This window comes from Caloenas nicobarica, chromosome 12, assembly GCF_036013445.1.
Source record: "Caloenas nicobarica isolate bCalNic1 chromosome 12, bCalNic1.hap1, whole genome shotgun sequence".
Taxonomy (NCBI): Eukaryota; Metazoa; Chordata; class Aves; order Columbiformes; family Columbidae; genus Caloenas; species Caloenas nicobarica.
The window spans coordinates 1738901-1763870 of NC_088256.1; the positions used below are offsets into that span (position 1 = coordinate 1738901).

General features: G+C 52.4%; 1 protein-coding gene across 1 annotated transcript; it reads left to right on the forward strand.

Annotated features, from left to right (window-relative positions):
• Positions 1-1161: 1161 nt before the first annotated feature.
• On the forward strand, positions 1162-24178 carry ARHGAP36 (Rho GTPase activating protein 36). The gene is made up of 11 exons (XM_065643439.1): positions 1162-1294; positions 5166-5320; positions 10145-10207; positions 11200-11456; positions 12531-12726; positions 13222-13277; positions 13769-13919; positions 18563-18711; positions 19348-19518; positions 21251-21348; positions 22847-24178. Exons 2-11 carry the CDS (start codon positions 5206-5208, stop codon positions 22983-22985), a joined length of 1395 nt encoding a protein of 464 aa, XP_065499511.1. The 5' UTR covers positions 1162-1294; positions 5166-5205; the 3' UTR covers positions 22986-24178.
• Positions 24179-24970: the final 792 nt, after the last annotated feature.

Sequence of the window (24970 nt, forward strand, 5' to 3'; positions counted from 1 at the left end):
AGTCAGCTGGTGGGAACTGGTGCCTGCTGGTTTGGGAGGTGCAGAGGTCCTCGGGCAGGGGCAGGTCCCAAATGAGCAGGAGGAAAAGGGAACCTAAGGAGAAAGATGCTCTGGAGTTAGGAGAGCTGGGCCTGGCATGGGATGTGTCATGATGGGGCCATCCAAGCGCTGGTAGAACACGGTGAGCGACTGCAATGTCCTGGAGGGCAGGAGCCAGGAATTGCCTTACACTCATCGCTGAGCACATCTGAGCATCCCGGGGTTTGAATTGCTATGTGGAAGCTGGTGTTGGCAATCCCCTGGGGGACAGGAGGGCCATCAGTGAGTGGACAGCCCAGTCAGGACCCTGCTCAGCTCGTCCCCAGCTGTGGCTGAGGCTGCAGCGGGACTGGGCAGAGCTGGGGCAGCGCAGGGATTGCACAGCTGCATCCCGGTCATCGCCGTGTCACGGACCAGCAGCCTGACCGCGCTCCTGGAGTTGCTCGTGAATGTGTTGACGTGCAAGGTGGTGCCAATTTGGGGTGTTAACATGCATGTCTTGCGGGTTGCTGTAGATTTGTAAGGCTCTCCGATGTCTGCAACCCCCAACGTACAACACGTTGTACAAGATGCCAGCTGCACATCAATCCTGTCAGATCTGGGAGCTCTGCAGGGGCCCCTGCGGTCCCTCAGAGCTGTGGTGGACGCGCAGGGCGGCAGCCATGCCCGGCCCAGCCTGCCCGAGCCTGACCACGCTGGGGATCTGGTCACCATGAAGATGCTGTGATGGAGCGAGCAAGAGGCCTGCATGGAGTGCCAAGGTGCAAACCATCCCCTCGTCAACCAGCACCCAGGCAACAAATTGGCTTCTCAGGTTTTGTCTACCAGACCAGCTGATGCTTCTGTTGGTGTCCTAGTTACTGATAGATAGGAGTGGGGAAAACATGGGGACAGAGATTGTGCAACCACCGATCCCCTGCCAAGGCACAAACACTGTCAGGCGTGGGAAGTGCTGTTCCTTCCCATCTAACCCTGCCCTCCCTCTCCACACCATGATGTTTCTGGCTCTCATTTCTTTTGGCAGAAAATTCACGTTCTCATCACCCCTCTCCTCCCCTCGGCCGTGTTCAGCCGCAGCATCTCCTCTCCGTCACTTCTCCGCTTCTCCTCCCGCCAGCAGGCAGGGAAGGTTCCCCTACCCGCTCTGCGGGGCCACACGAGGTGGTGGAGACGTTGCTTTGCAAACCATCATCTCGAAGGAAGAGGAGACAGCCCAGGCTGCCACTGGTTGTGCTGCGAGAAGAAAACGAGGAAGGTAAATGTTAACCCTTCATTCCACCTGGGAAGAGAGTAACTTTGCTGCTGAAAATAGGGGAGCAACTGCAAGTCTTTGGGAATAGAAGGGGAGGCTGAGCTGAGCTTTTCCCATGAGATTTCCTTAAATAAGCCTTAGTCCTAAAAATAAGTAGGGAAAGTCATTGCAGAGAGGAAGTACCATGTTAACACTCTCAGTGAAAGGCATTTTATTTCTGTTTTTGAGTCAGTGAGATTCCTTCTATGGCATCCTCCTCTGAAGGAGGATTTGCAGTACTCTGGTTTTTGCCCCGGCTGCGTGTTGGCATTTTCCTCTGTTTGGGGAGCACCTGAGCCTGGGGCAGGGACACCCCGAGTGCTGTGCTGCCACTGGGGAGTTTGACATTGTCGATGCTGGTCCCCATCTAGCTTGCTCCTGTGAGCAGAGATACACGCTTGTTGCAGGAAGCGAGGCCGGGTTTTTCAGGATTAATAGCTGAAGTAGGAGTTTATCAGAAAGCCAGTGATGGTGGTGTTTTATAGGGCTGTTCTTGTAGCCTTACGGTAAGGCCAGATAAGCAGCCACTTGCTCTGACTTTTTCTTCCAGCTTTCTCTCCCTTCTGCTCCCTGTCCCGATCGGGTTTCCTGCTCCTTGCCCCAGTGCAGCCGCATCCTCTGTGACTCCTCTCCAGCCATCCCTCCCGCTCAGGCAGGGGCTGCGAGTGTGGGCTCTGCCCGGAGCTTGGCCTGCAGAAAGGTGATTTCTTTCAGTGTGTCTGCCTCAGGGGTTTGTCTGCCCATCCGTAGCATCTACCGGCAGCAGAGCTGCTCCCGTCCTGCCGGGAGCTCCGGCTCTGCTCATCCTGCGTTTCTGGTGTGGCAGAAACTCCAGAGCTGTTGCTGGCGGGTGATGTTCTTGCCTGCTGAAGGCATCGTTTCATCTGTGCCCCCTTCTCCCAGCCAGGCTATCCCAGGGGAGCTCGTGTGCCAGGATCTGTTTGCAAAGCTCGGTAGGACCAGTTAGTTACTTAAGTTTAAGACTGACCCCTTACGTGCAGCCCCGTTGAGGCAGTATGTAAAATATGTTCTTAAGGGGCTCCTTCTTCCTTCCACGTATTTTTTTTCCTGCAGAAGGAACGTTATAAAAAGCCATGTATTGTGTTCAAGGCTGGTTTCCAAGCTTGCCTTGAGAAGTGGCGTGTGGCACAGCAGGAAGCTGAGGGGCGGCCAGAAGAAGTTGCAGATCCTAAAGAACAGCTCCTGGTGTTTAATCATTTAATAACGAAAAAGCCCCTTTTCCAGCAAGACATGAATGGGCCGTGCTTCACCTAAAATATAACTGGGTATCATGACTCTCTGGCCCCTTTGGTGATGCATCCCTCCGAGCTCCAGGCCCCGGGTGGGTCAGTGCTGGGTCTGGCTGCTGGCAGCGTTGGCTGCAGTGTGCCTTCCTGGTGATTTACCCCTGCGTCCAGCGTATGAGACAGTCATGGGCACCCGGGTACCCCAGTTTTAATCGTCCCGAGGTGCTGAGCCGTGCCAGGCGGTTTGGCTGTGCCGCATCTCACGTTTGTCACCACGTCCATGCTGAGGCATGTTGTTTCTGTAATAAACACCAAACGTTTCAAGAATATCTTTGGTTTTAGCTGAATTCCCTTTTTGGTGTTGCCTTCTGGGGAGTTCATAACTGTTTTTTATATATATATATTTTTTTTTTTTTTTTAAATCATGTAACTTTCTAAATATCTTTAGAAATTGCAAACCTGGCCAAAAGAAACACTGCCCCAGAGAACAGCCCTCCCTGGGCACAGGGGCTGGAGCTGGGGCTGATACAAGAGCCTGCTCAGACTGCCCCGTCACACTCCCCCCATCCTCACCCTTAGCACCGGCCTTAGGAGATTTCCAGGCATTTATTTTTCGTGATTGCCTTAAAGCCCTCTTTGGGAAGGCTCCTTTCGGAGCTTGTACTCTGACCAGGCCTTTGCTGTGCGCACGCTGAGAACCTTGGTCCTGTCCTCTGTCGACTGCTGCTTTGTGCTCTTTGCACCGCGGCTGGTTCGCTGGGTGCCGGGAGGCGACGTGGGCCAGGGCAGTCGGAGCAACCGCAGCCCCTCGGCAAGGGAGCGGATGCCCAGGTTGGTGCGGGGTGAGGAGCCGGCAGCGGGTCCCAGCACAGCCTCTTCAGGAGGCTGCGAACAACAGGGAGAGCTCCCCGGAGACGTGGGAGAGAGGACGGGGCGTTTGGCCGTGACCTGTGCGGGGCTGTGGGCTGCGGTGCAGCCTGTGCCGGGGATACAGGCATTGGTGAGGCTTCAACAGCACTGGTTGGTGCTGGAAATGTCCGATTTACAAGAGATGAAGCTCAGCGTGAAGTATTAAATTAAGAAATAAACCAATTTAAAATGAGGGGGGAAAGGCGGAGAAGAAGAGCTTGCGAATAAGAGGGGTCTGTAAGCCTTATGTCGTGGAATGTGAGCTGCTTTTTAGGTTTTTTATGACTGAATAAAAAAAAAAAATCCCAAACCCCCAAGGTCTCTTCACCTGCCCTGGAGGGAAACTGCTACACCCACCGTTCTGCAGCGTGGGAAGCATCTCTGCAGCCTCTCCCCACTGCAGGGGGACAGAGGGACCCGCAGCGTGTGCCCAGCCCTGGCGTCCCCCGAACAGCCGCCGCACACCAGCCCCGCCAGAGCCGTTCCAGGCTCCTCAGTTACTCCTTATACCTCAGTAGCCGGCACAGGGGGGATGTGGGTGAAGGAGAGGAGGGATGTGCAGCTGCACAGCATCCTCCAAAGACCAGTTCGAGGCTGGTGTCTCATCCCAAGCCCTTTCAACCCAGAGCCCATGGTTTAGCTTGTGCTGAGCTGCAGTGAGGGGCTGGCCGGGAGCAGCACTGATCTGCATGAAGATGGGCTGCTGGGACCTGTTAACAGCACCAGGCCAAAAGGTTTGGGCTCCTTGACGTGGTGGAGATTGTTGGAGGGCAGGGGGAAGCGAGGTGGGCGTCTGGAGGGAGCTGGGACATGCTCAGGCTGCCGCCGCAGCCAGGAGGAGCTTTTAGTTTGGTCCCACTTCTTATGGGAGGGGGAGGAGGACGAAGAAAAGTTCAAGTCTGAATGTATCCAGGATTGATCCCAATGCAGCTGCCAGTACCTGCAGCTGAGCTTGGGTCTGTGGACGCAACGTGAGGACACACTGGGATGGAGCTCCTGGCTTTGTGTGTTGTTTGCTGAGCAGCTCCCAGGTGGTTAGCGAAGCGTGTTAGACAGGGTGTCAGACAAAGCAGGGCCAAGTGCTGCCTACTGCGGTTTCCCTCGCGTGAGTTTTTGTTGTACTCTGGAACATGTCGTGCCTTCTAGGTTTGGCGAGGAGATGGTTGAACTTGCCTCCATCCTGCCTTTGCTCACATGGAGCATGGTCTCGAGGCTGGTGTCAGCCAGGAACTATGTTCCGGTGGTGAAGAATGGCCAAGTCCCAGCAGCAGGACCACAGTCCCTGCTCCTCTAGCCAGGATGTGCCGTCTTGTGTTGTGAGCCTGATGGTGTTGGGCTTCATGTGAAAACAGATGGCAGCTGGAATAGTCCAGGGAGCTTTCTGCCAAGCACTGAGGTGCCTCAGGGAGCCTGTGGGGTCTTGGGAGCCAGGGCTGAGGTCCCCCATGTATCCCCTGATGCCTCCAAGGCATTTGCTTGGAAGGTCAAAGCGAGATGGTGTGACCAGGGCACCTACATGTCAGCTGGCTCTTAGGCAAGGTGAAAGAGGGCCAAGTGTCTCCTGCACCTGCAAAGACACCCTGTGGCATTTTCACCGGCTTCTCTCCTAAAGCAGGTGTCTCTGGGATGTGCTCCTGACTCTTTATTTATATATATATATATATGCACGTTTTTCACAGGACCTTTGTCTCAGCTCTTCTGCCAGAACCAAGCACCAAGATGCAGCCCATGCCCCTGCACAGCCTTTCGGAGTTGGAGAGGGCCAGTCTGCAGGAGATCGCTCTCTACCAGCTGCAGGAGAAGCTGCTTGTTGGGGAACTCAGCCTGGCTAAAGGTAGAGGATGGGAGAGGATGGTTCCTGCTGAGCCATTACTCATCTCCATGCCTGCATTTCGTAACATGGGATGATGCTTATGGGAAGACATTTGTGACACGTTTTGGTCTGTTTCATTTTTTATTCCCTGCTTTGATCTGAGCCTCGAAGGCCTAATCAGCCTTTTGAGGAGGGTTTGTGTGTCCATAGTGTGAGAATATGACCTTGCCTGTTGTCTGCCTCTGATCCCCCTGATCCAAACCAGATGCAATGGTCTTCCACTGGGACTATCTTAATGCCATTGGGATGGGACAGACTTTGTTTTTTTGGATTAACATCCAGCAAAAAGTCCTGATGCTGGGATGGGGCTTATGCAAGGCTAGAAGACATGCTACTGAAATTAACGGGCAGATAAATATAGAAGCTCCATAGGGACTGTGCTCCTCTGTCCTGGCCTACAGGCATTGTCTGGGTTCCCATAGCTGCCTGTGTCCCCCGACATCTGCACATCTAACCTAGCGAGCACAGTGAGTGTGGACTCCTTCCCAAATGTACTTGTTACTCAGGAGTGGACAGACCAGCTTGAAATGCCCTGGGCTGTTATTTTGGCATCCCAGTAGGGCAGGAGGTGCCCGCAGCTCGGCAGCCCCAGGGGTACCTGCAGTGTGGGTGCGAAGGGGGCTCGGGGGTCTCCCCCCACAGCGGGGCTGTCACCAGCACAGCCCAGGGCAGCGGGGGCCGGGACCCCCCAGGGATGAAACCCCCCCATCTCTGGGGACCTGTCTCAGGGAAGGAGTATTTCCTAATGCCCAATCTCAACCTTACGCTGCTCAGCAAGTACTTACTGGGGGCGACATCCAAGTTTGGTTTCCTGTCTTAATTAATATTTGGAAGATTTCATGCAATGAAATGGCTTCAAGAAGAGTAAGAGAGAGAAAGCTCCTGTCTGACAGTGGCTGACACGCCAGAGGGCTGTGCTGCCATCCAGCGAGATCTGGACAGGCTGGAGAGTTGGGCGGGGAAAAATTTAATGAAATATAACAAGGGAAAATGTAGAGTCTTGCATCTGGGCAGGAACAACCCCAGGTTCCAGTATAGGTTTGGGGAACGACCTATTAGAGAGCAGTGTAGGGGAAAGGGACCTGGGGGTCCTGGGGACAGCAGGGTGACCATGAGCCAGCACTGGGCCCTTGTGGCCAGGAAGGCCAATGGGACCTGGGGGGGATTAGAAGGGGGGTGGTCAGTAGGTCAGAGAGGTTCTCCTGCCCCTCTACTCTGCCCTGGGGAGACCTCATCTGGAATATTGTGTCCAGTTCTGGCCCCTCAGCTCCAGAAGGACAGGGAACTGCTGGAGAGAGTCCAGCGCAGCCACGAAGATGCTGAAGGGAGTGGAGCATCTCCCGTGTGAGGAAAGGCTGAGGAGCTGGGGCTCTGGAGCTGGAGAAGAGGAGACTGAGGGGTGACCTCATCAATGTTTATAAATATATAAAGGGTGGGTGTCACGAGGATGGAGCCAGGCTCTTCTCGGTGACAACCAACAGTAAGACAAGGGGTAATGGGTTCAAGCTGGAACACAAGAGGTTCCACTTAAATTTGAGAAGAAACTTCTTCTCAGTGAGGGTGACGGAACACTGGAACAGGCTGCCCAGGGGGGTTGTGGATTCTCCTTCTCTGGAGACATTCAAAACCCGCCTGGACGCCTTCCTGTGTAACCTCACCTGGGTGTTCCTGCCCTGGCAGGCGGATTGGACTGGATGATCTTTCGAGGTCCCTTCCAGTCCCTGACATTCTGTGATTCTGCGATTCTATCTCATTCCCAGAACACTCAGTTGCCCAGGGCTGCAGCACCAGCCACCACAAACTGCCTTTAAGCCCCTGCGAGACTCTGACCATAAGCATCCTGGTTCCTTCTCTTTTTTAGTTTTTTTTTAAAATTTTGAGCTGTTGTGATCCCCTTTTCAGCAATACCCTGCAGCAGTAGTTTCTCTAGGGAACAGTGCAGTGTGAAAAAAAAATTCCTTCCTTGCTGTTAAGTGTGCTGCATTTTGTCTGACGGGCTCCTCTCTTCTTGCGGGTTAAGTGCAGGGGACTGCAAAGTCCTGATCTCATCCTTGTGTGTATTTTGAACATCACTCTCCTGCTTACCTGGTTTTTGAAGGGAGCAGCTGCTGTCAGGGAATCCCTCCTTCCTTTTGTCCATCTTTGTATCCTTTGGATTTGTACCTGCCAATTGCTCTTTTTGCATTTTGTTGGCTGGGAGTCAATGTGAGATGCTGAGGGTTAGCTATGAAACTATTGCACCTGCAACATCATTTTCCTACCCCAGTGGTTTAAAGGGAAGCTCATAATGTTTGGAAATCCCTGAATTTGGGTGTCACGGTTTCCGTTTGGGTCCACCCACCTCTCTGTACCAACATCTACCTGCGTGAAATTCCTGCCTTCTTTAATAAACAGCCGTTGCACAGTTATTATTTTCCTCAAGGAAAAGGTGTTCAGCACCTCTTTTAATCCTTGTATCTCCAGATACCTTGATGATGAGGAGCACAGGGTGTGCATGCCTTTGTGAGCTGCCCTTTGGGGCAGCCGTCAACTTTGATACCCTCTGGGCAGCTCATTCAATCCCAACAAACTTCTGCAGCATCTCAGACCTTACAGCAAACATCAGGGTGACCCTCGTGAGCTACAGAGGGGACATCTGATGGGGAACCACATCTCATTTTGGCCAAGTCTGCAGGAACAAGCCTGTGGTTTGAGCAGGAGATGGCCAAGAAAGAAGAAATCTTTGAAGGATACACAGCATCGAGCTTGCTGTAATGCATCTCCATGAAAAGAAGTTGTCCTCATCTCCTGGTTTTGTGGTGGATCACATGTGTTCCTCTGTCATGGAGATACCAACTCAGGCTTTCTGAGCTGGGAGATCCTCATGGTTTCTTTACTATCTGCTGCCTCATGGCTCATTTTGCTCAGGAGCATCTGCACGGCTTTAGGAGTGGAGTGTTATGCTGACGCTCAGCCCCAGCACTTCGTGTCACCCCTCCTATAGCTATGCTGAAACAGTGGAGTTTTGTTGGCCTTTTGTTTCCTTAGCTGGGTGCTTTTTGCTTCCAGGTAGTTCTTCATGTTCCGACTATCTGGTCATTTGAATGAAACAAGACATATAGTGCTGCAGAATAATTAATGTAGGCTACTTTTTAAATACACATGTTGCTCATACCAGCTTTCATAACTCCCTTCTAAATCTTACAAAATAACCCAAACAATTATATAAGCTGTGTCTAGGAAGAGAATTCCTTCGGAATAAGGAGCACAAGCCAGAATAGGATGATCTGTCCTGGATTTGGGGTGGGTGGCGAATGAGTTTTCAGTTCACTGCAGCAACAAAACATGGTGACGGGTGCCCCTGGATGTACAATGTGGGGAATACTTAGGAGCAGGGCTTGACTTTCCTGGACCAATACAGGATTTCTGGTGATATGTATTTTGTCTAACTTTGTCTAACTTTGTCTATGTTCTGTAAAACATTCCACAAAAGCTTTTCTGGGGTTGTATTCCTTTTTCCAGTGTTGAGACCAGACCTCTGAGGATGAATTAAGGTAGCTGTCTGAGTCATTAAGTAATTGCTAGGACATCATCATTAATACCGAGTCACATATAACATGGGCACAGAATTTAAAGGTGTCCAGAACATAGAACCATAATAGAATCACAGAACAGTTTGGGTTGGAGGGACTTTCCCAGCTCCCCCAGTGCCCCCCCTGCCATGAGCAGGGACATCTACACCAGCTCAGGTTGCTCAGAGCCCCGTCCAGCCTGGCCTGGGATGTCTCCAGGGATGGTTCATCCACCACCTCTCTGGCCAACCGGGTCAGGCTCTCACCGCCCTCAGTGTACAAAATTCCTCCCTCATGTCCAGCCTGAATCTCCCCTCTTTTACTAACAAACCATCACCTCTCGTCCTATCGCAACAGGCCCTGCTAAAAAGTCTGTCTCCATCTTTCTTATTGGCCCCTTTCAAGTACAGAAAGGCCACACTAAGGTCTCCCCGGAGCTTCTCTTCTGCAGCTGAACCCCCCACCTCTCTCAGCCTGTCCTCCCAGCAGAGCTGTTCCAGCCTCGGATCGTTTCTGTGGCTCCTCTGGCCCCTCTCCAGCAGGTCCATGTGTGTCCTGTACAGTTTTAAGCTACAGCCTTCAGACAGCTGAGGTTTTTCTACTGCTCTTTCACACGTGAGAACCCCTGTGTCGTGAGCTGGTCTTGGCCACTGGTCTGTCCCACGCACAGACCACATTTGGGAGCTGTTGCAGCATCAGACGTTTCCTCTGGCGGGGCATGGCAAGCCTGGGTGCCGCCAGAGAGATCGACTGCGGTTCATTTTGACTGTTTTGTGACACCTGTTCATTTGCTGGCTCCCTGACCGGTCGCTTGGTGCATTGCACATCTGGACAGCGGGGCATCAGTAAGCCCTGATGGAGAGACGTTTATAGGGCTGTGGTCTGAGCCAGGTGGGGCGCATCCCACAGCTGGGGTGTCTTTAACCCACGGTGGTGGTTTGGTGCTGTGAGACCCCCCTGGTCCAAGTGCCTGGGTATGGCGAGGTCCCCTCTTCCACTTTGGGAGGGGTTTGTCCCTTCCTCCACTTTGGGAGGATGGTGGTCCATCTCTGGGGCTGTTTCCCCCAGGTAGCTGGTGCCCACCACGCCGTCCCACGTAGCCACATCAGATCCATGGCGTCCCTCTGCCCATGGGAGCTGCCTGTGGGCGTGCAGAAAGACCAACGTTTTTAAGGGGAGACCATACTGAAACAGTCTAATGATGCAGAACCTTTGCTTTCTTTTCTCCTCATAGTTGGACCTAAAGGCAGTAAATCTATCCGTCAGAAACTGGAGAGCTTTTCAAAGGAGAAGAAAGGTGAGCAGCCTCCCTTTTATCCAGGTTTTGGTCCCTGCTTTCAAGTCAAATTGGTGGGTTTTAATGGGGCTGAGCTGGGAGGTGCCCAAATTCAGCAAGGTGCTTTGTCCCATGTTGTTTTGCTGCTCTCCAGGGTGGCACGTAATGATACGTGCACAAGCATGAGAGAGTCTGGAAGGGATGCATACGTGTGTGCACAAACATTCATTTGTAAAGATGTACACACACGAACATTTCTGTCTGCCCATTTTACCCCTGGTCTCGCTGCTTTGAGTTCTGTTTTATTGTCCCTTGAAGGACGTCAGCTGCAAACCTGGGCAACCAGAAGTGTAGAGCCCAGCCAGCGGGGAATGAACACTTAATAATTTTCTTCACACCAATACAAAGTCCATTCAAGGAAATTATTGAGCAGCAGCCTGGTATTTTACTAAATGGATTTGTGGCTTGTACTCCAGCTGCAAACCTCCTTGGCCCAGGATGTTATGGAGTCTGGAAGTAAGGAGAGCTCTCCTTGCATCTGCAAGGAGGTATGGAGGGGGAAGTTATTTGGGAAAAATGCAATTAATACCAAGACTGTTACTCTCAAACAGACATAGCTTACACAAACTCTGTAGAAAACTGGAGGTTCTGATTTGGTAATAATCTTTTGTATCAAATATTTCTGATGATTTATGAAGCCTTCGTTCCATAGATGCTATGACATCTTCATGAGGCTTTAACCAACAAAAGGAAGGAAAGTTCAGGAAAAACTGAGACAGGCTGCAACAAACCCATGGATAGAAGCCAGTTTTCCTGCCAGCTCCCCTGCTCACCCTCCCTCTTTATTCTCCTCCTGGTGGTTACCTTTATACTATCCCAGCATTCCCTTCTGCTGATTAATTATTTTATCCAGGTGTGCACACACGCCCCCAGCAGCTGGGCTGTGCTAGTGCAGCTCCCTCTCCTTTTTCTTGCTAGTAATGCTTTTCCATTTCTCCCATGTCTTTCCCTAGACTGCTCTCCTCAGACTTTTGGGATCCCGCTCTTCCAAGTCATCGCCAATGACTGCGCCAACAAGCAACTGCAGGACGCAGTGAAGAAGAGCCGCCGGCTCTGCCTGGAGGTGGAAGCGACAGTGACGAGATTTCGGGCTCAAAGGCAGAAGAGGTCCCTGATGGGCAGGAGCTGTGTCCTGGTACCCTGCGAGGTCTTCCCGGAGGAGCCACTTTCCCCAGCTCTTCTCAACAACAGCTCCTGGAGCCAGCGAAGGGTACGATGGCAAAACCGGGCTGCACTGTGATGGTGCTGCAGGTTGGGGGAGGCTCTGGCTTCAGTCATAAATATGATTTCCCAGAGTCTTTTCTTAAGGAATGTGAGTTATTCGTGCTGCACGCTGGGTGGGTCCTGGTCTGCCCTCAGGGAAATGGGATGCCCTTGTTTCACCAGGAGAGTGGGCTGGGGAGCTAGGACACTCTTTATTAGTTCAGCTCTTACAGAGCCAAGGTTGCCAGAAGGACATGGCCAGGCAGCTGAGGGTAGGTAGGGACAGGAGGAGATTCAACATCAGTGATGTGAATTTTTCTGCTCCTCCATTGCATCACATCCTGGTGAGCAGCGCAAGGAACAGACATGGCTTCTCTGTGAAACAGCATCGCCTTTTTAGCAATGTCGCAGTTGGAGATTGGTCCTTGCACTTGCGAAATTCCCACCTGAGGTTGTACCTGTCGATGGTGGGACATGTTGGTTCCCTGGCCACACAGCAGGGAGAGGCCCCCACTGCTGTAGGGACATAGCTGTGCTGCTGAACTGCTTTCAGTGTTTACCACCCTTGCATCAAAGAGCAAGGACAACGGTGTGGCTGGTCAGCCTTGGCCACCTTCTTGGCTTTAGTCCTGTTTCCTGCAAGGGAAGGTGTGTATTAGGCTGGGTTTGGTTTGCCTCATCTCTTTGGTGTAGAGATCCATGCCTGTCTCTTGCTAAGTGCCTGTAACTCCTGGTGTAAAGCAGCTCCAATGCAGGTAACTAAATCCAGTATACTGCACAGGCAAAGGTGAAAGATTTGGGGATGTTTCCTCTTTCTCCATGTGCTGTGTAGGGTCTGACCCAGTAGGAAAGCTGTGCTTAGGAACACCTCACGCTGGGGGCAGTGCACATAAACATATGGGAGATGAAAGGTCTCTCTGTGGTTCTCTTGCAACCCCAGACAGGCTCTGTAGACCTCTGCGTTTGTTTGGAGGTGATACCTCCCTTTCCCACAAACTTCGGAGGTCACAGCAATGGCGGCGTTCTGGGATTTTGTGTGGTGGTTCCTCCCACCCTCTGAATCACCTCTGGTCTGTCTCAGGGGGCAATGTCCGTGGACTCCATCACTGACCTGAGCGACAACACATCCAAGCTGCTGGAGGCACTGCAGTTGTCACATCCCCACGAGCTGGATCCGCAGAGAAGCCTGAGCAAGAAAAAGATGTTGAGCCTCAACCCCATCACCCGGCAGGTCCCACGGATTGTGGACAGATGTTGCAAACACATCGAAATGCACGGTAAATATGGATGTCTCTCCAGCCAGATGACATGCACTGCAGTAGGTTGGTAAAACCCATCATACAGGGGGGCATTCTGGCCTGGCCATTCCCTGAGATGGGAGGAGGCAGCTGATTCCTGAGGCAGGGCATGCTCCCAAAAAGCCACTGGGGAGAGTCCTCTGGCCTGTGTGTAGCATCTGGGCTGAGAAGTGTCACTGTGCATGTCAATGACCCATCTCCTGGTGTGCTCTGGCCTTACCTCCCCCTGCACATCCAGCATCTAGCTCAGAGTGGCTGTACAGTTGCGTTCTCCTCCCTGATCCACAGACAATCAATCCCAGAAGATGTTGTGTCTCCAAAACCTTTTTGCCCTCTCTGCCAGGCGTGGGGAAGGATGCACTGCCTTGTGTGCAGAGCAAGAGAACCACTTCCCTGATGTTGAGATGCTCCAAGGACTATTCAGGGTGGCGGGGGGCTGTGGAAATGCAGAGCACTGACCTGTCTGTCTCCCAGGTCTCCAGACGGTGGGCATCTTCCGAGTTGGGAGCTCCAAGAAAAGAGTTCAGCAGGTAAAGCGAGACATTTCCTGCATCCTCTGTAGCAGTACTGCATCCAAAGGACAGATGCTCGTATCGATGGGGAATGAATAAAGCAGACACTGATGCGGAGGGGTCTAAAATATCACAGGTACATGCTGGATCACAACCTGTAATATGCTGCTGGGTCCTTCTCCCAGCCATGGAGAGCAGGCTTCACCTCTCCAAGCTGCCTGTAGCAGATGAGCCTCCATCCCCTGGCTGGCACTCCGGAGCCTGCTCTGGGCTCCCTTCACCAGCCAGGATCTCCTCTGGTGCTGCGGTCCATCCTCTGGGCAGCAGCAGGCTGTTGGGCTCTGGGATGCCTCTTCTGGGGCTGCCCTGCATCAGGGGACACTGGAGTAGCCAACCCTCCTGTCCTGCCACTGCAGTAGCTCTGTACAGGGGCAGGTCCCAACAGCTTGACTTGTGTAAAGAGGAAGAACTGACCGTTGCTTTTATTCTTATTTTCTTCCATCTTTAAGCTGAGGGAAGAGTTTGACCGAGGACTGGATGTTTTCTTGGATGAACATCAAAGCGTTCATGATGTGGCTGCTCTGCTCAAAGAGTTTCTTCGGGACATGCCGGATTCGCTGATTCCCAGAGAGCTCTACGCAGCCTTCCTCAGCACAGCCTGTGAGTGCCCAGGGTGCAGAGACTCACTGTGCACGGTCAACCCACCATGTTTGGTTTTGTAAAGAAAAAAAAGGGAATTTTCTTCTTGTGCAGTTACCTGGCTCTGTACCAGTCCCAGCACAGCTCAGCGTGCTGCACAGGAGTCAGCCCCAGTTTGCACTGAGTGTCGGGGTGTCACAGAATCACAGAATGTCAGGGATTGGAAGGGACCTCGAAAGATCATCTAGTCCAATCCCCCTGCCAGAGCAGGAATACCTAGGTGAGGTTACACAGGAAGGCGTCCAGGCAGGTTTTGAATGTCTCCAGAGAAGGAGAATCCACAACCTCCCTGGGCAGCCTGGTCCAGTGTTCCGTCACCCTCACTGAGAAGAAGTTTCTTCTCACATTTAAGTGGAACCTCTTGCGTTCCAGCTTGAACCCATTACCCCTTGTCTTACTGTTGGTTGTCACCGAGAAGAGCCTGGCTCCATCCTCGTGACACCCACCCTTTATATATTTATAAATATTGATGAGGTCACCCCTCAGTCTCCTCTTCTCCAAGCTAAAGAGACCCAGCTCCCTCAGCTGTTCCTCGTAAGGGAGATGCTCCACTCCCTTAATCATCTTTGTGGCCCTGCGCTGGACTCTCTCCAGCAGTTCCCTGTCCTTCTTGAACTGAGGGGCCCAGAACTGGACACAATACTCCAGATGAGGTCTCACCAGGGCAGAATAGAGGGGAAGGAGAACCTTTCACCCCAGGTCCCATTGGCCTTCTTGGCCACAAGGGCACAGTGCTGGCTCATGCTCATCCTGCTGTCCACCAGGACCCCCAGGTCCCTTTCCCCTACACTGCTCTCTAAGCAGCTCTCTAGAGCATTTGTCTTTGCAAATGATCTGCCCAGCTTTCTCTGCCCTCCATATTTTGGGTATCTGAGATTTTTGTCAGTCTCCACAGCTTCCAGCATTACTCTTTCTTGGTGTCCTTCACCATCTTGTTGCTTCCTTTTTGCCATCTTGCTCTCCTCAGGTTTGATTCTCCAAATCCAAATCCATGAATTCCTGCTTCTGTATCCAAAATGAGCAGCTACACACCCATGGGCTCTGCCATGTCAGGGACCAAGACAGGGCATGTGGCGGGGGAACAGAGGTGTACAGGGATTTAGAGGAACATATGAAGCAATCTTCTGCCCTCAAGCTTGGGTATTTGAGCATACAGCACACCTGCAATGCAAAGCAGGAGTGTAACCCAACCTGTCATTGCTGAAATCACCCCAGAGCAAAGGCACGGGGCTACAGGTGTGTCTTCTAGTTGTGGGCACATGGCACCGAGTTTCTTCAGGATAACTGTATCCTGAGGCTAGGGCATGTCTCAGCATGCTGTCTCCTTATGAGATCGGGAAAACCTGGGTGGTGGTGGAGATGGAAGGCTGGCCGCAGTGCCCAGCTCCTCTGGCTGTGCAGTGGACCTGCATCTCTGCAGGGGCAGGAGACACCTGGATCAAAGAGGAGAAACAGAAGATACAATAGCATCCCAAGTGAAAACAGGCCAGCGCTGCATCCCAGCTGGATGTAGCTGTGCTGTCTTTACCGTGGTGTCTTTTATTTAGAGTCCTAGATGTGGAATTTGCGTCGTGTTTGATGTGAGCTTCCAAATCAGCTATTTTGCAAATCGACAATAATTTGAGCTGCCAGCTTCCTCAGTGCTTTGTAAGACCCATCTACAGAAAGACTGTAGAGGGGATCTGGGAAGCAGGTGATGTCCACACCTGACAAGATGGGAGAGTCTGTGATGAAGAAGGTGGTCCTGGAGCACAAGGATATACTTAGTCTGCCAGAAAAGAGTCAGCAAAAGCTGAGTTTCCTCTCAAGTTAGAGATCACTCCTCCTCTTCGTTTTAGGAGATGCAGATGCTTTTGGAGGACATAGGGCCAGGTGCTTGCTTGTGTCCCGCTCTCCAGAAGCCCACAGGGTGATGAACCTGCAGGGTCTGGGCATAGAGCTTTCGGGGTGAGATTGCTGACCTCAGAAGATGATCTCACTGCTTGTGAAGAGCGTGGAGAAGGAAGGCGCAGGGAAGGAACCACCATCTAAAGCTGGAGAGAAGGCCAGGCCAGACCACTGCTTCCAAAGCTTTCTTCCTGCCACCTCTGTCTTCTTTCTCAAGCGCATTAAGGAACACGTTGAACAGCACAAGCTGTGCACAGCAAACACTGTGCAAGTTGCTCCTACCCTGTGTTTGCCATTTTTTAATGAGTTAGTTGTCCCCTGAAGGGTTTTCTTCTTACGTCACAGCTGTTTCATCTACCTCAAAACTTTAAATGAGCGCCTTTGCCCAAAACCTTCTAGAAATCCAGGGAGACTGATGCCACCCTCCTCACCCATGTTTCTTGACTCCTAGAGAGCTCCAGGAGTTCTGAATGGCAGGACATCTCCCTGCAGAAGCCACGTTAGCCCGTTGACTTTGCATCTTCCTATTTCAGCAATGGTCACCCCTGCTGGGTGTTTCTGTGTCTGGGGTCAGGTCTCTTCCCTGTTTGCGTGTGACATGGCCAGGGCGGTGGCCACCATGGGTGGCGGTGATGGATGCAATGGCTGATGCCCTGTGGCACCTTCTCTGTGCCTGTGGTTGTCCCCTGGAAGGGTTTGAGTCGCTGCTGGTCCCAGCTTTGACCAGCAATATTCAGATGTTCTCCCTGCCTCGTCCAGATCTACTGAGCTGTTACTTCTGTTCTGTTTTCATCTTTCTCTGAATGTGAAGTGACAGTATTTCTCGTACAAGTCTGCAGCCTAAAAGACAGAAGAATAAATCACGCACCTTTGTCATATAAAGACTTTTAGGGCACAGTGTTAAGCAAAAGGTTGGGAACTGTCAGAAGAATTACCTTCTCTATGCCTTCCCCTGTGGAAATTGGTGTTACTTTGGCTAAAAGATAGGATTTGTATTTTTATTCCTGGGAGGTGAGAAGATTAAGATTGCCATTTGCCCCCAAAAGCCAGGCAGAACTGCAGAATATTCACAGTACTGAATTATTTTCTTTTTTGAGCGATGTGTACAGGCTAGAGCCATGTCTTCCAGGCTTAGCATAAAGCTAGGCACACGTGGCTGGAGCAGAGTTGGTGTGGACCACTATCCCATCTCCAGGAGCAGCCAGGCTCTCTTACTTTGATGAGTGTGTAAAAACAGTTGTTTTCTCCCGTATTCCACCTTCCAGTGGTCTCCAAGTAACTGGAGCCTGAAGTCTTGTTAAGGTTTTACAGCCTTTAGTGGACTTCTCTTCCAGCTGCTTGCCCAGCTGTTTTTGGAGCCCCTCACAGCCAGCACCAGGGCAGGGTATGGGACCATGCAGTCCCCCATCCGCTGCTCTTTCCATCACACGGAACTTTGAATGCCCCTTTCGCATCACAGCCTCCTTTTATTTTAGGCGCTCTCTCATGCCCTGGCCCGCTGTTTTCTGTCTCCCTGTCCTCCTCCCATGCCAGTTCAGCATCGCTATCACTGCAGTGAGGTGACTTTTTTTCCTCTTGCTGACACTGTTAATAAAAAGGCCAAATGGCCCCGGACTGTGCATGGACTGTAGGGTGAATCCATGAAAATTTACACCACACATGTACAATTTTTCAAACATTTCGCTCCCAGATCCTTCCTTTACCACTCTTCTTTGCAGAAACTGTCTCACAGCAGTGGCATTAGTGATGTGCTGCCTGGCACTGCCACGTGTAGTTGCTGCAGTCTGTGCTTTGTTCTTTTTTTTTATAATTGGATTACAATCCCTCTGGTCCAGGACAGTCTTTGACAATGGGGCTGTACAATACCACATGCAATCACATCGCAGCCCTTGCTGGGGTCTCACAGAGTATTTATCCCTGCATGGATGGCACAAAGGGTAAGACACCAATCTGGCTCCCTCCAGAGCTCATTACATGTACATGAAGACTGTCCAGCTGGCAGTGCCTAGAGGGCTGGGAACTGCACTAATTGGGGTCCTGGGGGACGGTGAGATGACCGTGAGCCAGCACTGTGCCCTTGTGGCCAGGAAGGCCAATGGGACCTGGGGGGGATTAGAAGGGGGGTGGTCAGTAGGTCAGAGAGGTTCTGCTGTCCCTCTACTCTGCCCTGGTGAGACCTCATCTGGAATATTGTGTCCAGTTCTGGGCCCCTCAGTTCCAGAAGGACAGGGAACTGCTGGAGAGAGTCCAGCGCAGCCACGAAGATGCTGAAGGGAGTGGAGCATCTCCCGTGTGAGGAAAGGCTGAGGAGCTGGGGCTCTGGAGCTGGAGAAGAGGAGACTGAGGGGTGACCTCATTCATGGTGATCAACATGGAAAGGGGGAGTGTCAGGAGGATGGAGCCAGGCTCTTCTGGGTGACAACCAGTGATAGGACAAGGGGCAGTGGGTGCAAACTGGAACACAGGAAGTTCCACTTAAATATGAGAAGAAACTTCCCAGTGAGGGTGCCAGAGCCTGGCCCAGGCTGCCCAGGGAGGCTGTGGAGTCTCCTTCTCTGCAGACATTCCAACCCGCCTGGACGCCTTCCTGTGTAACCTCATCTGGGTGTTCCTGCTCCAGCGGGGGGATTGCCCTGGATGAGCTTTTGAAGTCCCTTCCAATCCCTCACATTCTGGGATTCTGTGATTCTGTAATTAACGGGTTGCTCTCTGCTTAGCGATGGAGGGTCCAGCTCAGCTGGCTGCCCTCCAGCTGCTGCTCTTCCTGCTGCCCCCCTGCCACAGCGACACGTTGCACCGGCTCCTGCGGTTCCTCAGCGAGGTGGCCCGGCATGCAGAGAGCTCCTGGGGCCCCGATGGCCAGGAGGTAAGGCTGACCCAAACACCTTGACTGCATGAAGAGGGGTTGCTGAAACTTGGCTGGTTAAACCAAGCAGAGCTTCTTGCAAGCCTGGGTGAATCCTTTGGCAAAACCAAGTTGTTGATAAATCCCCATGTCCATGGCAGTTGCTCTCAGTCCAGCTATGTGATTTTCTAGGCTGCAGTAATCCCAGAGAGACCCGCCTGTGTGTCTGTAGGCAGTGCAAGGGGCATTTTTTGTGGGCTGATTCTGGTTTTCCACCAGCAGCTTTCATGAAGGACTCAAGATTTTGGTTTCTCTGGACAATTTGAGCTCTAAGTCTCTCTGTGATTCAAAGAGACTGGTTTTGTTCCATATTATACGATGATATAGAAATATTGCTTGCTGCGTTCTGGTATGGGTTGTGAAAGTGAGGCAGATGGGAGTGAAGGCTCTGATGCAAGGAGGGGATGTGCGTATGCTCCAGCACTGAAAATCCTTCATGCTGGCCCTGCCATCAGCTTGGAGAGGACCAAACTGGACCCAGATCAGCATCCTGGCCTCACTCAGCAGCTCGTGTTCCTGGGGTGGGTGAGGCTATCCTGGGACATCTCATGCTGGTCCATCTATAATCTACAATTTCCTTTTGTGCTTGCTTGCAAGATTCCTGGAAATAAAATGACAGTTTCCAACTTGGCCACAATCTTTGGTCCCAACATCCTTCAGAAAGAGATGCCTGGAGAGAAAGACGCTGGTGCAATGAACTTTGAAGACAGTGCTGCCATCATACAGGTGCTCCAGAGGCTGATTGAGCACTACCAGACCTTGTTCATGGTAGGTGAGGCTTTCTCAGAGCAACTTCTCTAGACCTTTCCTTCCCCTCTGAACTCTTCTAACAGAGCAGAAGGACAGATATATTCACAGCCCCACTTAGTAGAAGATGAGTCGAGTTGACTTGTGAAAACGTGATTCATTCCTCATGGCAGGTGTAAATATTAATTTGAGGTGGCTTGTTACTGGCATTGTAAAGGCAGAGCTGAGGGTCGTGCCATGAACAGATCCCCTCTTCTCTGTTGCTTTCCACCACGGTGATGTCTGACCAAGCTCATTTGGGACAGGTAACAACTGGCCAACAGCAACTGCAGGAGCAGCACCTCAGTTTCTCCCCCAAAGTCCCGGTGAAGTGGGGCAAAGAAGAAGAAAAAATGAGAGACCCTAGAAGAGGGAAGGAGCTGGAAGGAGATGACATGGGGTGGAGATGCCACAGCCTCGGGCAGCTGTGGGGAGGATGTAACAGTGGGGAGTGCTGGTGAGGGCAGTGAAAGATGGGATCACTTCAGACCTGCTCTTTAGTGGATGATTCGGACCATCAGTGTGAGGCAGGGAGTGCTCATCCTGCCCTAGAGGATGCATTGACCTGAGGTTCCCAAAAGCGTCTTTTAGAGTCACAAAAAGGTTCGCATGGAAGAGACCTCTGGGGCCTCTGAGCAGCCAGATCAGGGCTCACTTCAAAGCTAGATCAGGGCTGCGTCTAGCTGGGGTTTCCTTTTATTTCCAAGGATGGAGACCTGTGATCTCCCTGGGTCCTGTCCCAGGGATGCGCCACCCTCAAGGGAAGAATTTTCTCCTTGTCAGAAGTTTCGCTGCTGCAGCTCATCCCTGCTGTGCCTCGGTCTGTGTCCAGGCACGTCTGGGAAGGGTCTGGCTCCATCCTCCCTCCACTCTCCCACGCGGCACTTGCAGACAGCAATAAGAGCCTCTTGCATCTTCTGGCTGAATCCTGCTCTGCATGGTGGTTCAGGTGAACTTCAAAGCACCGCTGGTGCACTCTTCGCTCTGCCCTGCTGCAGTGCGGGTGCCAGGGAGCCAGGACAGACTGGAGACACAGCTCCAGGCTCTGTGCTTCCCTTTGCCGCTCTGGGAGATGCTGGTGGAGGAGGAGGAGAGTGGTGCAATGCAGTTCGTGAGCACAGGCAGGGTCACTCGGAGGCAGATATGGTGACTGAGTGGGAGAGCCCCTGAAGATGTGCAGCAAGGTGCAGGCTCGAGCACCACGGGTGCTTCATGTGGCCTTGGGCACTCTGAAGCAGTCGCCAAGGGATGTGATGTAGGTGGGCGCCAGGCGGTCACATAGCTGAAGTGGCTGCTCTCCTTGGGGACAATTCAGTGGAGGCTGTGAAGCTGTTTTGAAACCCTGACAGAAACTCCCTCGGTCACCAAGAGCATGCATGGAGCAGTCCTCCTGGCCCTGGTTTTAGGCGAGGACCTAGAAAATCCCTGAGAAATACCAGAAACATCTATTTCCTACAGGTCTACGGGAATGTGATGTTTCAGGTCCCCAAAAAGCCTTGTAGCAGTTGCGTGGTCTACAGGGAGCTGAAGGACTGGGGTTAGTGTGGGAAAAGCAGGGGCTGAGATCCTGCTCAGACCCCAGGAAGTGGGACGTGACACCAACACAGTGGGTCTGTGAGCATGTATTGACCTGGAGTCCTTTTGCTGTCCTTGGCTGCTCGTCTTCCTCCAGAGAGGAGGAGGTGCCATGAGCACGTCTGTGTAACCCTCCCAGGTCTCTCCAGAAATGCAGTGTGACATCCTGAGGAGGCTATTTCAGACAGACCCCGATGTCATTGACTACCTTTTGCGCAGGAAGCTCAACGCCGTGCCGTAAGTGCCAGCGAGGTGCCGTGCTGCTGGAGGGCACCTCGCTGCATGAGCCCTTCGGCAGCAACACTCACCCCACTGCTGGCAAGTGACAGACAAATCCTGCGGATCCTCCTGCCCATCTTTCCTGTTCCTTCCACCACTTTCGGTCATAAACTCCCCAGCATAAACCCCTCACTTTCTGTGCTCACACCTAACAGCTGGAACATGCCGACTCTTCCATTTCCTGGAGATCTCTAGTCTCCTTTTTTCCTCTCCAACCTGTGCCACGCTCTTTCTTTTACCCAAATTTGTGCTGCATCAGATCTCCTCATCAGAACTCGAATCCTGGGGTCAGTTTTGGGCTCTTCACGCCAAGAAAGCCCTTGAGGTGCTGGAGCGAGCTGAGAGAAGGGAACGGAGCTGGGGAAGGGGCTGGAGCACATGTGTGATGGGAGCGGCTGAGGGAGCTGGGGGTTCAGCCTGGAGAACAGGAGCTGAGGGGAGACCTTCTGATCTCTGACCTGCCTGAAAGGAGCTTGGAGCCAGGGGGGGTCGGGCTCTGCTCCCCAGGAACAAGCGCCAGGACCAGAGGAAACGGCCTCAAGTTGTGCCAGGGGAGGTTGAGGTTGGATGTTGGGAACAATTTCTTCCCCAAAGGGCTGTTGGGCGTTGGAACAGGCTGCCCAGGGCAGTGGTGGAGTCACCATCCCTGGAGGGGTTGGACAGACGGAGACGAGGTTCTCAGGGACATGGCTTAGAGGTGGACTTGGCAGTGTTGGGTTAACTGCTGGACTTCATGATCTTAAAGGTCTTTTCCAACATAAACGGTTCTAAGATTCCACAATTCCTCCGTTGCACACATCTTTCTGTGTGCATACCAACACAGCTCATCCTGCTGCACCCCCAGATCCCTCTGCTGCTCCAGCCTCTCAGGATCACACGCTGATGCTTGCTTCGTTTTCATCTCCACCACCAGCCTCCTCCAAATTTTCTTCACCCTTGGTGTTGTCTGCATTCCTGTGCAATTTCTGCCTGTGCTGTGTGTTCACATGTCTGTGTGTGTGACTGCCAGCTATGTCTGTACATCTTGCTTTTCAGCTGCTAGATAGGTTGGTCTCATACAGGCTCAGAATTTGAGGTCATGCCCTTCCCTGTTATTAAAGAAGGTGAGGGAAAAGGGCTTTGCATCCCATGATCTGGGTCCACAATCATGGCACATAACACGGGAGGTATTTTGATCCCTGGTGGTCTGGAGCAGGGTGTGCTCAGCAGCCTTCAGTCTCTTTGTAGGGCTGGTGGCTCCTTCAGCAAACATGGACTGTCTTGTGCAAAATGGTTTCCTGGAGCACAGATCTTACAGGTCGTCTTTGCTGCTGTTCCTTGTCTGTCTTCACATTCCTTTTGGGACTGTCCAAAGAGATGGCAAATCTTTGGGGTTGCTGCTGTTTGGGTGTGGAGTGGGCAATAGAAGCGGTTTGTGTAAATAGCATCTCTTTTTTTTTTTTTTTAACTTTCTCAGGAGCACAGAGAGTGAGGATTCAACAGAGGACCATGCTCCATCCCCACTGCCTGGCCAGACCCGCACCCTGGGGAGCAGCTCGGTCTCGTCAGAGTTGTACAGCAGCGTCTCATTCCTAAACCTGGACGTTGGCATCTAGCAAGCCTGGTCCATGCCCTCTGCTCTGCCTTCTGTGGACAAAACTGGGCAACATTTCCCCAGCAAAAATGAGTCCTCTGTCCCACTTTGGAGGAGTGAAGTAGTGAAGGGAGCGTGAATGTCTGTGGGAGCACCTTTGCTACCAGTAGACATGCCAAATTTCTCTGGTGTAGGCGGACCTACAGCAGGAGAGGCGTTGCAGGTTGCCAGCAGAAAGACTTTCCACATGCGGGCTTGTTGCTGGATGGCAACCAGGAAACCTGTGTACTTGTGCAGTGGCTGTGCATGAATGTTGTGGAGGCAGTGGTGTGGAAGGGCAAGGTGCTCTGGGAGTAAGCCAGAAAGCTGTTGGCGTGTGCTGTAGCTTGCTTGCAGGTCTGAAGCGCTGCTGTGCCCTCCGCTGGCACTGCCTCTGCAATCTGCTGCTTCATGGGAGCTTGGGCCATGGCATTGCTGTCCCCAGAGCTGTGCACGAGCTCACAGCTCAGGGTTAGCAGCACACAGGGTGGCAGCGCAGGCAGGAACTGCAGGATGGCTTCGTGGCATCCCTACCTGGGATCAACAACCTTTTCCCTCCAAATGACCACCAGCCCCATGCACTGGGACTGCGCACTGGTGCAGGCTGGGGAGCAGCAGGCAGGTGACCAACAGCTCATGCCGTGCTTGGTGGACAGGGCTCGGCGGTCCAGAGCAGACCCATCTGGTGTATAATACCTCCAGGATCTGCTGGGCTCTGGTGGGGCTGGGGGAGCAGTGGCCTGGGGCTGAGAGCCCCTGCGCAGACTGGGAGGACACTGGCATGAGGCAGGTGTGGATGAGACCATGAGCAGGGCAGCGAGGATGGAAAATGCAGTTCAACTTCATGCAGTTGGTGCTTTGGGATCCCATTTACGGCATGATGTTGTATCACAGGCTTGTGTGGAGACGAAGCTCCCTTGGAGCTGAAGGAACGTCGGTGGAGCTAAAGCAACAGCACCAGCATTGCACAGACACCCTGGCCTGCCGCGTTCGGAATGAAACACAGCTTTCTTCTTCGTTTGAACCCAGGTTTCAAATTGCCCATTTTATAGACAGAGAACACTGTATTGACCCCAAAATGTATGGTTGGTGTAGTAAGAGGGAACAATATACTCTGAGGATTATAAACTTCTGTTTTCCTTGAGTTAATATTCAGTAAATAATGTATTTTACAGATTATGGTGTCTTTTCATCGTATTTGGCTGAGAAATATCTGGTTTGGTTTGTTCCTGCTGCTCAGGCATTGGAAGTCACTGCCAGCTATGTGCAAATGTACGTTTCTGGCTGGTATGGCAGAATGGAAGTTATCAGCAAATATTTTGTTTTCTTTCCGTTTACTCTCCCAGACATGGCCTGGAGTTGGTGCCTTGCTCTGGCTGGGGTAAGGTCAGGGTTTGGGGGAGACTCTGTGGCCTCCACAGTGGGATTCCCAGGAGTCCTGCTCCACCTGACAGCTGGGAAGAGGCTGAGCGCCATCTGGGATCCAGTCACATCTGAAAATGGTTGCACCACCAGTGTTCTACCTGAGGGCCACAGGGGACCAATGTGACCCATGTGCACCCTAAAACTAGTCACCCACTGACCCCAGGAGCCGCTTCCCATGAGCTGGATCCTGGCGGCTCTTCTCCAACTAAAACCCTTCAAGACTGACTAGGACTGACTTTACTGTGCGATAAAGGGGACACCCTGGTGTCCCCTGGACACATCTTGAAGAGACAGGGACAATATTCCAGGCAGGAAGGACCTGATGAGGGGATCCAGGAGGGAATGGGGGCCTGGGAGTGGCTGTGGAGGTCACACCCCAGGACATGGGTTGCCACATTGGGCCACAGCCCGTGAATGTGAGGCCTGGGTGTTCCAGTCTAGCTCTGAACGTTGCTGAGGTGGCAGCAGGTTTTGTGGAGCTTTGGCGGAGGGCTCACTTGTCGAGCTGTGTACTTCTGCCTTGGGATCCCCTAAGGATGCTCT

What these genes read in the sequence shown, in the direction of transcription:
- ARHGAP36 (XM_065643439.1), top strand. Translation starts at nt 5,206, where the DNA reads ATGCAGCCCATGCCCCTGCACAGCCTTTCGGAGTTGGAGAGGGCCAGT. An exon ending in GCTCCTGGAGCCAGCGAAGG is followed by an intron (nt 11,457 to 12,530) that starts GTACGATGGCAA and finishes GGTCTGTCTCAG; the next exon opens with GGGGCAATGTCCGTGGACTC. An exon ending in CAAACACATCGAAATGCACG is followed by an intron (nt 12,727 to 13,221) that starts GTAAATATGGAT and finishes TCTGTCTCCCAG; the next exon opens with GTCTCCAGACGGTGGGCATC.